The sequence below is a fragment of the Oryctolagus cuniculus genome, chromosome 2 (genome assembly GCF_964237555.1).
Source record: "Oryctolagus cuniculus chromosome 2, mOryCun1.1, whole genome shotgun sequence".
Classification (NCBI taxonomy): domain Eukaryota; kingdom Metazoa; phylum Chordata; class Mammalia; order Lagomorpha; family Leporidae; genus Oryctolagus; species Oryctolagus cuniculus.
Window position 1 is genome coordinate 33,190,366 of NC_091433.1, and position 12,504 is coordinate 33,202,869.

Below are 12,504 nucleotides of genomic sequence, written 5' to 3' on the forward strand. Positions count from 1 at the left end.
TGCCTTTCAAATAAATAAAGCTATAAAAATATTTTTCGTACCAGAGAAAATATTTATTTGCATGGCAGAAGCAGAGAGATCTTCCATTCACTGATTCACTCCACAATGGCTGGGGCTGGCACGATCTGAAGCCCGGAACTTCTTCCAGGTCTATCCACATGGGTGGGAGGCCTTGGGCCATCTGCTGCTGCTGTCCCAGGCGCATTAGCAGAGAGCTGAGTCAGAAGTGGAGCTGAGATATGGGATGCCAGCACTTCAGGACGAGGCTTTACTCACTAATACCACAGAGCCAGCCCCCAGCGAGAATCTTTTAATTCCATTTTCCATGAACATTTTGAAGTTCATATATATGTATGTTCATATATACATATATTTTCCATGAACATTTTGAAGTTCATATATATTATTGGGGCTGTCACTTAGCACAGTGGGTTAATCCATCACCTGCAATGCTGACATCCTATACTGGCACTCTGGTCTGAGTCCTGACTGTTCCAATCCAGTTCCCTGCTGATGTACTTGGGAAAGCAGCGAAAAAACAGCACAGTACTTGGCCCCCACCATTCTCATGGGAGACTTGGATGGAGTACCTGGCCCGGCCCTAGCCATTGCTGCCACTTGGGGAGTGAACCAGAAGACAGAAGCTTTCTCTCTCTCTCCCCTTTCTGTCGTTCAAAAAAAAAAAAAAAAAAAAAAAAAAAAAAAAAAAACTGTACTAAATACACAATATAGCTTTATATTCACCAGTTCCATATTGTTCTTGCATTCTTGAATCTAGGGTTCCATATAGTATTACAAGTTGCTTTTTTTAAACTAAGATTATTTATCTGAGAGTGTTCCTATTCGGTGGTTCACGCCCCAAATGCCCACAACGTTCTGGAACTGGATCCAGGTCTCGCACAAGGGTGGCACCACTGCCTCCCGGAGTCTCCTTTAGCGATAGTCTCCATTATCTCCATTACCCCTGGGGCCAGCGTCTTTGTTCCCATTTTATAATCAAGGCTCCCCAGTGTGCCCACAGCTATAACTCAAAACTGCTCGCAGGCTGTGGAGTCCAACTAAACAGTCGCCTGGGGCATGCCTGGCTCTTACTGAAGGCCACTCAGCTGCTGTGTTCCTCCTTCTAGCTCTACCGTTGCTGAGAAGATGGCCTTGCTTCCACCCCGGTGAACTTGAGATGCTCCTTCCTGGACACAGCAAGATGACGCACAGGTGACTGCGCCCAGTCAGCACACTCCACTGCTGTGGCTGGACAACGGAAACACAACCTCGCCGTGCACGGTGTAGCTCCTCTTCCAAGTTTCCCATACTCCTTGCTCTGCACTGTTACACTGACCCATGGCATAAATGTAAATATTCAGCTTTTTGATATCTTTTATATTTTGAAATATCTCCTTTAAAATAAAATTGTTGACGAGACATTTGCAGTGTTTTCCTGGATTTAGAGGAAAACACTGCAGCACAGATGTTACCAGGGTAAAATCAAGTCTGAAATAAGGAGGCTATTTAGCAGAACCAGTCCCAGAATCCAAAGTCAGTAAAACCCATCTTGGAAAGAGTGAAAAATAACCTGTTTAAATTCCCCTGAAAACATGCGTTATTTGGAATCTTCCTCAGATAACACTCTCTCTCCAAGGCATCCCAAACCTTTCCTACCACACTACACACCTCCTTATCACCCAGGGGGACTGATAGAAATGAGTCATAGGATGAACCACACAGTCTGAGTTTAGACTACAGCCACCTGACCACTGAGCCTGGGCTGGGTCCAAAGTGCCAGTGCTTTTCTAGCATCCCAGTAGCGTACCTGCACGATGCCTTCAGCTTCGTGACCGGTCTTCCTGCTCCCCCAGTGACAAGCCAGAGGTCTTGGCCTTACCAAGACCTCAAAACCCACCCATAGTCCCCTGCTCCTTCCTTTGTCCAATCACTAGAAGGGTCACAGGAATAAGAACCACAGACACTCGACTTTCTAGAAGGTGAGCACATCACATGTTTGTTACAGACCTTAGGCTTTCACTCATGAGCAAACTGTCACCAAAACTTGTTTAAGAAGATAACATAATCCAAGTATGTAACAACATGCTCATTTTAAATGTACTGCTTAGCTTCTCATTACAACAGGACACGTGGAAGAAGCTAGCTTTATAGAGAGAAAAGGCTTATTTTGGCTCACCATTCTAGAGGGTCACAGTCTATGACAGTGGCCCAACTGGTTGGGCGCTGGTGGAGGGCATTCCTAGTGGCAGAGTTCTGACACGGCTCAGCACCACATGGCAAGAGGGCGTGCCTGTGTCACCGTCTCACCTTAAAAAGCCATCAGGGTGGCTCCAGCCCAACAAACGACCCCACTCTGATCATCTTCCAAAGGCCTCACCTCCCTGACATTATGATTAGATTAGTTTCTGCCGTCTTAGTGTTAGTGCCGTTAGGATTTGGGGACCAAACCTTTAATGTGTGGGCCTCTGGGAGACATGAAAACTAGCATCAAAACCTAGCAGTTAATAACTTCAAGAAGCCAACTGTTGCTGCAAGACTGCCAAGATTAATAAAAATGATAACAAAGTGGCCAAGACTCTCAAAGGATCTCAAAAAGACTAAGTATACAGTACACGCTCCAAGATGATGTGCGGCATCAAGTCACCTCAGAAGGGTTCATTAGCAGTGCCAACCAAGAGTCAGCCTCAATACAGACCATTGAGATCCAGAACCAAACTAGGTGCACCAACCACAACTACCACTGGCCTCAGCCATTCACTGACCTCATGGTCACAGGGACTTCAAGAGCAATCAGGCCAATACGGTCATCCTCATATATCCGAGTATATTTACAATTTCTAATTCTAAAAGAAATGGTATTTGTCTCATACACAAACTATGCCCATGTGTGTTTAGGGTGCTTAGCATTACAAGTGTAACGAACCAGTAACAGACACTAGTCCTCCTTGGTGTGCTGCAGCATCACAGCGGTCTTGCCTTTACCCTTCCACAGTAAAAGGAAGGGACGCACAAGCCACCCATGCCCACGTCACTGAAGCAGAACAGTCTGAAGCTGGGCTTTAAAAAAGAGAGGAGCATGGCTGGGTACGCGAAAGCTTAAGGTGATGTTTTATTTCAATAATGAATGAATCTCCATAAAAGGCATTTTTCACACTGGCAAATACACTTTAAATGTCTCAAGAACTTCATGTCTCATCTCCCAAACCAGACAGACAGTCCCATACAGGCAGGGAAGACGACCCTTATTTTTAGTTTTCTTTCGGTGTATACCTCACAGAGGTGCACATACCTCCGAGCATTCACTGACAAGATTCCCAGCTCCAGGCCTGCCCCACAGCCTCGGGCCACTCGACAGACACCGACACCCAGACACTCTACAGTTCCAGCAGAGTTCGTGGGAGCCATCACAGAACAGAACCGGATCTCCCAGGGACAAAGTCAACAAAAGCCAGTGTTCTCTTTGTCCCCCGCCAGAGCAAGCCCAGGAGTGCGACCCAGTCTGGGCCCCGTGGTGTAACCTGGACGGGTGCAGACTACAGAGGGTGCGAGTCTAACAGTCAGGCTGCCCTCCCAGAGCAGCCGAGAGCCTCTCTCTCCATGAGCCCTTCTCACAGCACAGAGATGGGAGTGCAGAGTTCTGCCTTCAACCGCTCAAGTTATGTTTCACACAACTGGTTAGTAAAGTAAGGAATATAGTAAGATTTTTTTATCCAATCATTTGCAAATTCACAAGGAAAGTAATATACCATCATAATACTTTGCTGTACAAGATTACAGTCTTAAGAATTTGTACATGGATCATGTGGAACAATTTTATTCCTAACTTAACACCTTGCAAGGTAACTGACAATGTACAAAGAATACCCAGTTTTAGGTGGTGAACTGTGTTGGATGATGATGATTTATTTACAAAATTTCCTCACATAATAGGAATTACATTTTAAAAAAAAATCAGCATTGGTCCTATAAAAGGCCGTTATGATAAAATTCTTAAGCCTACAAAAGATGCTTCAGTACCACCGCTCCCAAGCTTACTACTGTTAGCTAAAATCTGACCGCAAAGTCCACGTGTGGTTTCTGGTTCCAATCAGTCACTCTGAAGCACAGCATCTGCTTAGACTGACAGGGGCAGTGAGGACCCGGCAGTCTGTCGACCTCTATAAGAGGTGTATGTGAGCCTACTGGGTATTTCCTGGCTGCACCGCCCTTTCTGGAGAACGGGGCCACCACGCCATCCCATTATGCTCTACAGCATGCTTCCTCTGGAAAATAAACGCTTTTTCTGAAAATAAACGCTTTTTCTAGACCAGCTAGACTGGTCAGGAGAGGGAGTAAAAAGTGGCTGTCGGTAGTGAAAAAGTTTCATTTCTTTGAATTTTTTCCTTTTCCTTTTCTGGATTCTTTATCTTTTTCTGGTTTTGCAGACTTTGCAGATTTTGTCTTTTTCTGTTGAGGGAGAAAAGATGCACAAAACGGTTAATAACTGTGGTTATTACTACATGCAGTACCTTTGCTTCTACAATGACTCTAATCTCTGCAACTTAAATTAAAAAGAGGAGAGGTTGCATACATCTGTATCTCAGATGACGGTTATTCCCAATGAGCTTACTTTCAAGAAATTTCTGTGCTAACTACAGCCTTGAAAAGCTCTCAGTAAAAACTGCAAAGCCATTTCAAGTCTACAACTCAGACCTGTTCCCCAGGTCAGGCAGTTTCTTGGATCCGGAACCTGGGTACATCTAGGAAAGGCCAAGTCAGCAAGGGACACTTTATAAAAAAGGGGTAGTGTTTATATAAAGAATTGCCTTTTCCTTCAGTGTCAGATTAGAGACCTAAACACATTGCTTTTTGAAGGGGGAAGAGGTGGAAGAGGTGGAAGAGGTAGAAGACAACCTCTCATGTCTCCCTAAGGCTAGGGAGAGGTCCACTGGATGAGGCCCCTGTACCTACCCCACATATACAAAACCAAGGGAGGGGCCAGAAGCCTACACACACAGCAAAGGACAGAGGGCACAGACCAGATGCCTTGGCCCTGGCCAGCTGGAAGCAGTGCACTGACAGCATAGTGGACTGCAATCCTGCCTAGCAAGTCTTAGAGACATTATGCTCTGAGAAATTCCTACAGGCAATTTAGTGGTTCCAGCAAAACACAAAGAGCAGAAGGAAGAAACTGTTTTCAGATGTTTTCCTGATGATGCTGTGAGAACGTGTCTGTGGATAAGAAAGCATACAGCTGGCTGGCGCTGCGGCTCACTAGGCTAATCCTCCGCCTACAGCACTGGCACACCGGGTTCTAGTCCCAGTCAGGGCGCTGGTTCTGTCCCGGTTGCTTCTCTTCCAGTCCAGCTCTCTGCTGTGGCCAGGGAGTGCAGTGGAGGATGGCCCAAGTGCTTGGGCCCTGCACCCCATGGGAGACCAGAAGGAGGCACCTGGCTCCTGGCTTCGGATCGGCGCAGTGCGCCGGCCGAGGCAGCCATTTGGGGGGTGAACCAATGGAAGGAAGACCTTTCCCTCTGTCTGTTTCTCTGTCTCTCTCTCACTGTCTAACTCTGCCTGTCAAAAAAAAAAAAAAAAAAAAAGAAAGCATATAGCAATGATCAAATAAAATGGTTCTTTTCCAAAGAGAATTCTATCACAACCAGTAGCTGCCCTATCTTCTTACTGTTTGGTCTATCACTTCTCTCAGAAGCTGTTTATAAAAATGAAATCTATCCCTTCTCCGCCCTCAACCATGATGAACAAAAAATACCTTTTACCTTCTCATTTACTTGCTAGATAGTCCGTATTACTCACAGAGCAAGTTACACACAAGAAAGGCTCCTCTCCTTTGAAGCCATCCGTCCTGAGGCTTGAAATCCTACCTTGATCATAGCATCCATTTCTACGGCGTCTTGGTCCTTCTCGTCGGTCTGAGAATCCTCTTCCTGCAAGTCCTCGCTGTACTCGGAGTCCAGGGCCAGGCCCACGCTGTGGCGAGACGCCCTGCCTGCCTGCAGCGCGTACGGGGCAAGGTGGGCTTCCTTGTTGTACGCTCTCGTGAAGGCGGCTTTCACCTGCGGGCAGGCGGAGCGGAGACTCAGAGGCCAAGTGCCAAACAACTGCTTCGAATTCATAAGCTTGAAGGGCTGAAAGACCCTCAGAGCACACTGAAATTCTTTGCAAAATATACACATGTACTCTCTTCTATGGAGAAGTTCAATATTTTTCATGATGCCTTAATAAAGCCCTTTACTTTTAAAAAAAAGAATCAGCATTTGGGAGCTTTAAGCAAATTAAAAAAAGTTACTTGAAATCATACTTTTGCCTATTCACCACCCTCTACATTTCTATCTAAATAATAAACAAAGATAGTCAGTGAACTGATAAATCAAAAAAAGGCTCAGGATAAGGTACAAAATAGCCTTTAATTACCACATAATATTTAAGTTCCCCTTTTCCATAATAACCGTAGTTACTCCAAAATACTAAGTAACTTACAAACCTTTAACTTCCTAATTCCACAATTAATCCATAAATCCTAACAACAGGTGTCTATTGTGGGAATTTACAAATAACCATTAAGTCAGGTCAAAAGTCTGGTGTAGGCAAGCCACAGAGAAAACAGAATCAAACAGGCACCAGAGTAAGGTCCTGGCTGTTACACATTCTTGTTAGATCACTATGGTTCTTTCAGGCTCACTGTAAGAAGGGATACCTGATTACAGATTATTCAACTGGAGTGACTACTGAATCCACGCATTAGATAGACTTAAAAAAAATCAAAAATGTTTAAAGCTCTCAGTCGGTAAACACATCTTGACTTTGGACCCCATCCCCACCCTTCACTGTTCCTTCCCCAAGCCCCTCCCCCCACTCTGCTCAGGGACATGATTACTGCTGCCCACCCCTGCCCTACACTGCCCTCTTGCCTCCACTCAGCAGACAAAAAAGATAGAAAACACAAACTGTAAGGTCAAATCCAGAAGTCTGTCCTACAACTGTACTCAAATGGTATCGTTAGAAAGCACAGACCGTTAAGGGGAAAAAGCAACCTTTGGGGAAAGCATTTAAGGGGAAAACATTTAAGGGGAAAAAGCAACCTTTGGGGAAGGCGTCTAGAACATCTCTGAAATACTCCTGGTACAAACCTGGCAAAGACAAAGCAACAAAAAACCAGTAGGTGACACAATTTACCTTGGGATCCAACTTGGAAAAGGGACTGGGCTTGCCACCCCAGCTGCTGATCTCCATGATATTCTCATAGTCTTCTTTCATCAAATAATACGTGTCCATAAGTGCAACAACATCCTGTACGCCTTCTACCCCTTGTGAGGTCAAGGGCTGTACGAGTGCATCCCGTATGTGGGACAGATAATCCATGTTTACGGTCCTTTTGCTGGAGTAAGTTCTGAAACCGAAACACACAAGGTGTGTACCTACAGTCAATGACCAACTACCACCAACCCCAGTCATATTACACAGATCAACACCGAATTAGTGAACTTGTTCAACCCAATTTTAATGATGCTCAATGGAATGCCTATCATTTAACAACCGGTAGAGGGAAAGCCTAGCACTGCAATATGCTCAAAGGAAGCTTTCTACTTACTGGATCAGTGAGTGAAAAACAAATGGGGTTCTACTTCCATCCAACTGTGAAGGCCCAGGAACAACAGTGTCTGTGCTCATTCTTATCACACCCACAGACCACGCCCTCCTAACTCTGTGACATGAAATGCATCCGTCAAAGGCAGTGAGTTCAGCTACCTCGAACACCCCTGCCCCTTCCTAGATGAGGGTGTGGAACCCCTTCTGCTCTCCGGTTACAACACACACAATTATCCACGAATGCCTCCTTCACATTTCCTAACACCATTCCTCTGAAATCTCAAGTCTGGTAGCAGAGTTTTTCCAACATCTAAGAAAACTCTACAGAGCCTTCCTGCAGAATCAAAAAGTGATCCAGTCCAGCCAGAGGATTAGGGAGACAGTCTCTGGCCTGCTGAGAGTTAGATTATTATCATGAAATGAGCAGCTCTCTCTTAAATGCTGCATCGTAAGAACAGAAAATAACTAAACAAAACATTATTTCGAAGGTCACCACCCTGATAAGTATCTTTCCAACCCAGGCCCCTCCACCTTCAAACCAAGAAATTTCATTTTTGTCGATGGGTGTGTGTGTAGTTATTTTTATTCTATTCCTTTATACCTTTATTTTATTTCAGGTGGACACACAGAGAAAAAGGCAAAAATAGAGAGTTCCCATCCACTGGTTTACTCCCCAAATGCCTACAATAGCCAGGACTTAACTGGGATCCAGGAACTCAATCCAGGCTTCCCATTTGGGCGATAGGGACCCAAGTACTTGAGCCATCACCTGCTGCCTCCTACGGTGCACATTAGCAGGAAGCTGGAGTCAGGAGCTAGAGCTGGACTCAAATCCAAGCACTTCAACGATGGCGCACGTGAGCCCTAAGCGAGGTCTTTCAGGACTGCCCCTTCTCATCTCGCTCTGACTCTGTTTTATAAACATTCCCAGGATTACACTGGGACCACAGAGATAACCCAGGATAACATGTCCATCACAAGCTGACAATAAACGCGTATTTTTTAAACCTTTCTGTTTGTGATAATTTCTTACAGCAGCAATGGAAAACTAACAAAAGGGAAAGGAAACAAAGACTCAAGATACATGGGCTTCAAAGAGGGAATTTTAAAGGAATAGAAGGAAGGAACTGTCTCAGTTCCGCTTTAACCAAAAGTTAACAATGGATCTGAAAACCAAAATATTAATATTCCCTCCCAGGACCAGAGGGGACAATAAAATTGCTCAAGTAGTTCTTCATAGCTAAAAATGAATCACAAGGCCAGCACCGTGGGCTAAGCCTCTGCCTGCAGCACTGGCATCCCATATGGGTGCTGGTTCATGTATGGCTGCTCTTCTTCCAATCTCGCTCTCTGCTGTGGCCTGGGAAAGCAGTGGGGGGTGGCCCAAACTGCATGGGAGACCCAGAAGAAGCTCCTGGCTTCAGATTGGCCCAATTCCAGCCACTGTAGCCATTTGGGGAATGAACTAGTAGATGTAAGACCTTCTCTCTGTCTCTCCCTCTCTCTGTAACTCTAACTCTCAAATAAACAAAATCTTTAAAAAAAAAATGAATCGCTAAGGGTGGGCACTGTGGTGCAATGGGTTAAGTTGCCACTTGGGATGCCTCTCTCCCATAGAGGAACACACATTCAAGCCCTGGTTACTCCACTTCCAAAATAGCTCCCTGCTAATATGCCTGGGAAGCAGTGGATGATGGCACAAACACTTGGATTCCTGGCACCCACATGGGAGGCGCAGATGGGAGTTTTTGGCTCCTGGGTTCAGTTTGGCCCAGCCTAGGCTGCTACAGCCACTTGGAGGAATGAACCAGTGAATGGAAAATCTCTCTTGCTCTCCTCTCTCTTTGTCTCTTTGTGTGTTTGTCACTCTTCCTTTCAAATAAATAAATCTCTAAAAAAGAAAAAAACAATCCCTAAAGTTCACTTAGTATTTGGGTGCATGCACAAAACTACAGCAAACATAAGTTTTTTTAACTTCCTTAAACTTTTCCAAATACATTAGTTTTTAATTATCTGAGTGGCCTCCTCCTATTGTAGGCTAACCTGAATTTTCCATCCCAAATGACTAGGTAAGTTTACTACTAGAACAAGTAAAAACTAGTTCATTTCTTTAAATAGGGCTTAATTATTCCACTTCTGAGAAGTTATTCCCACTAGAAATAGACATAGTTAGAATAACAATAAATAATTGCACTGCCTCAGATTTGTATACTTTTTAAAACTTATCTTAACACTATGACACATCTATTACCTGGATTTTTTTTTAAAAGATTCATTCATTCATTCATTCATTCAAAAGGCAGAATTAGAGACAGACAGACAGAGAGGTACTCTCCTCACTGGTTCAGTGTCCAAATGGCAACAACGCCCAAGGCTGCCCCCGGACCAAGTCAGGAGCCAGGAGCTTCTTCTGGGTCTCCCACATGGGTACAGAGATCCAAGGATGTGGGCCATCCTCCATTACTTTCCCAGGTACATTAGCAGTGAGCTGGACTGGAAATGGTGTAGCCGAGACTGGAACCAGTGCCCATATGGGATGCTGGTGGTGCAAGTGGTGGCTTAACAAGTTATGCCACAACACTGGCCCCACATGGCTTTATTCTCCAAGGTATCCTTTTTTTTTTTTTTTTTTTTTTTTTGACAGAGTGAATAGTGAGAGAGAGAGACACAGAGAAAGGTCTTCCTTTTGCCATTGGTTCACCCTCCAATGGCCGCCACGGCTGGCGTGCTGCGGCTGGCGCACCACACTGATCCGAAGACAGGAGCCAGGTGCTTCTCCTGGTCTCCCATGGGGTGCAGGGCCCAAGCACTTGGGCCATCCTCCACTGCCTTCCCGGGCCACAGCAGAGAGCTGGCCTGGAAGAGGAGCAACCGGGAAAGAATCCGGCCCCAACCGAGACTAGAACCCAGTGCGCCAGTGCCACTAGGTGGAGGATTAGCCTATTGAGCCGCGGCACCGGCCTCTCCAAGGTCCTTTCAAATGACAAACCGAATGTTATGTTGATCACAGATGATAAACTCAGGACCGTAAAATTTAAGGAACTTACCCAGAATCACTTAGCTACCTAGTAATAAATTAAAGCTAAAACATAAATATTTTAGACTCACGCTGCTCTTATTGGGTAAGGGCTAAATATACCACCACATAGTGATAAAACTTCCAGAAATGGATTACGTTTGCTCACCTGAGACTCATATGCAGTGCCAGGTCCTGAACAATACGATCATGTTTGCCCGTAGATGAGTGTTTCCCCAACCAGCTCGGAAAGTTGGGAAACTGAGTCATGTACCCCCTCATCAATTCTCCAGGAAGAACACTGGCATAAATAGCCTAAAAAAATCAATTACAGTACAGAATTTAAATTCAGCACAAGTTAGCTGCTTAGCACCTGTCATCTTCCAAGCAGGCTACAAAAAATGAAGCAGTGCTGTCCCGGCTCTACCTACAGGGCAGTCAGGCCCCGGCCCTGTCTCTGAGCTGCTGGGACGAAAACTTTGCCAGAGCAGACAATCACGGCAGCCAATGCCCTGGTGCAAACGAGTGATGTCCTCAGAGAGGCGACGTTGGCAGCTCAGCTTCTTCAGTCCACTCATCTCAACACACCAGCTACCTCAGGAACGCCAATGTCGCAGCAAAAAATCAGCTTAAGGAGAAAGCGATTGTCTTTAACATAAGCAACTGATAGCACAGGGAGATTAAAATGTGGAAAGCCTAATAATTAGAAAATCAATTAAACTAGCACTTAAGTTAAAAAAAAATCAGTAGCTTCTATATACAGGATTTTTACTTTTTTGAAGGCTAGAAAAAGACTACACATATTTTGCATCCTGCTTTATTCTAGTAATATTCTTTTTCTCATGTTATACAATATTTACAAATTTTTTCAGATGCAGAAAGACAGAACATCCACCCACTGGTTCAATCTCCAAATGCCTGCAACAACCAGGGCTAGACCAGGTTAAAGCCAGGAGCTGAAAACTCAATCCACATTTCTCGTATAGGTAGCAGGGATCCAACCACTTAAGCCATCACTTGCTGCCTCCCAGGGTCTGCATGGGCAGGAAATCTGGAGTTAGGAGCTGCAGCTCAAAGCTGAACCTAGGTACTCCAATGCAGGACACAAGAATTTCATCCAACATCTTAGCCACTGAGCCCCCAGTAATTTTAATGGCTGCATGGTACTGCATAAAGACCATTTACCATGATTAATCATTCTCATGTTCTCTAATTTTTTGTACCAGAACTAATACTTTAGGGAATATTCTTGCATTACTTTACAATAAATTCTCAAAGGTACAATTATCAAATAAAGAAAAATAAACACTTTTAAAACTTAAGGAAAGTATTCTGTAGCTCCAGAGTGAGTCTTTGCTTTTTGTTTTCAAGCAATGTGTGGGTAGAATTAAGAGGAGATAGGTCTGGGGGTTGCCACGGTGGCGTAGCCAAGTAAAATTGCCATCTGCAGTGCCGGCATCCCATACGGGCACCGGGTTGAGTCCCAGATGTTCCACTTCTGATCCAGCTCTCTGGTATGGGAAAGCAGTAGAAGGTGGCCCAAGTTTTTGGGCCCCTGCACCTGTGTGGGAGACCCGGAGGAAGCTCCTGGCTCCTGGGTTCAGTCAGGCCATTGTGGCCATCTAGGGAGTGAACTAACAGATGGAGGATCTCTCTCTCTCTCTGCTTCTCTATAGCTCTGCCTTTCAAAAAAATAAATAAATCTTAAAAAAATAAATAAATAAAATAAATAAAAAGCAAGCAGGGCCGGCACTGTGGCAGTGAGTAAAAGCCCTGGCCTGAAGTGCTGGCATCCCATATGGGCACTGCTTCTAGTCCCAGCTGCTCCTCTTCCGATCCAGCTCTCTGGTATGGGAAAGCAGTAGAAGATGGCCCAAGTCCTTGGGGCCCTGCACCCTCGT

General features: G+C 45.0%; 2 protein-coding genes across 4 annotated transcripts in view; one reads left to right on the top strand and one right to left on the bottom strand.

Annotated features, from left to right (window-relative positions):
• The window catches only part of WDR19 (WD repeat domain 19), an 89,796-nt gene extending 88,375 nt beyond the window's left edge, over positions 1-1,421 (top strand). For both annotated transcript variants that reach the window (XM_008275097.4, XM_051842452.2), the window contains exon 37: positions 1,128-1,421. The gene's annotated coding sequence lies outside the window, so the exon portion shown is untranslated. The remainder of the gene's footprint in view (positions 1-1,127) is intronic.
• A 1,664-nt stretch (positions 1,422-3,085) lies between these two features.
• The window catches only part of RFC1 (replication factor C subunit 1), an 83,689-nt gene continuing 74,270 nt past the window's right edge, over positions 3,086-12,504 (bottom strand). For both annotated transcript variants that reach the window (XM_051842456.2, XM_070068123.1), the window contains 4 exons: positions 10,773-10,918; positions 7,174-7,387; positions 5,862-6,053; positions 3,086-4,446 (listed from right to left, as the gene is read on the bottom strand). In XM_051842456.2, the coding sequence (XP_051698416.2) occupies positions 4,363-4,446; positions 5,862-6,053; positions 7,174-7,387; positions 10,773-10,918 (636 nt within the window). In that variant the 3' untranslated portion in view covers positions 3,086-4,362. The remainder of the gene's footprint in view (positions 4,447-5,861; positions 6,054-7,173; positions 7,388-10,772; positions 10,919-12,504) is intronic.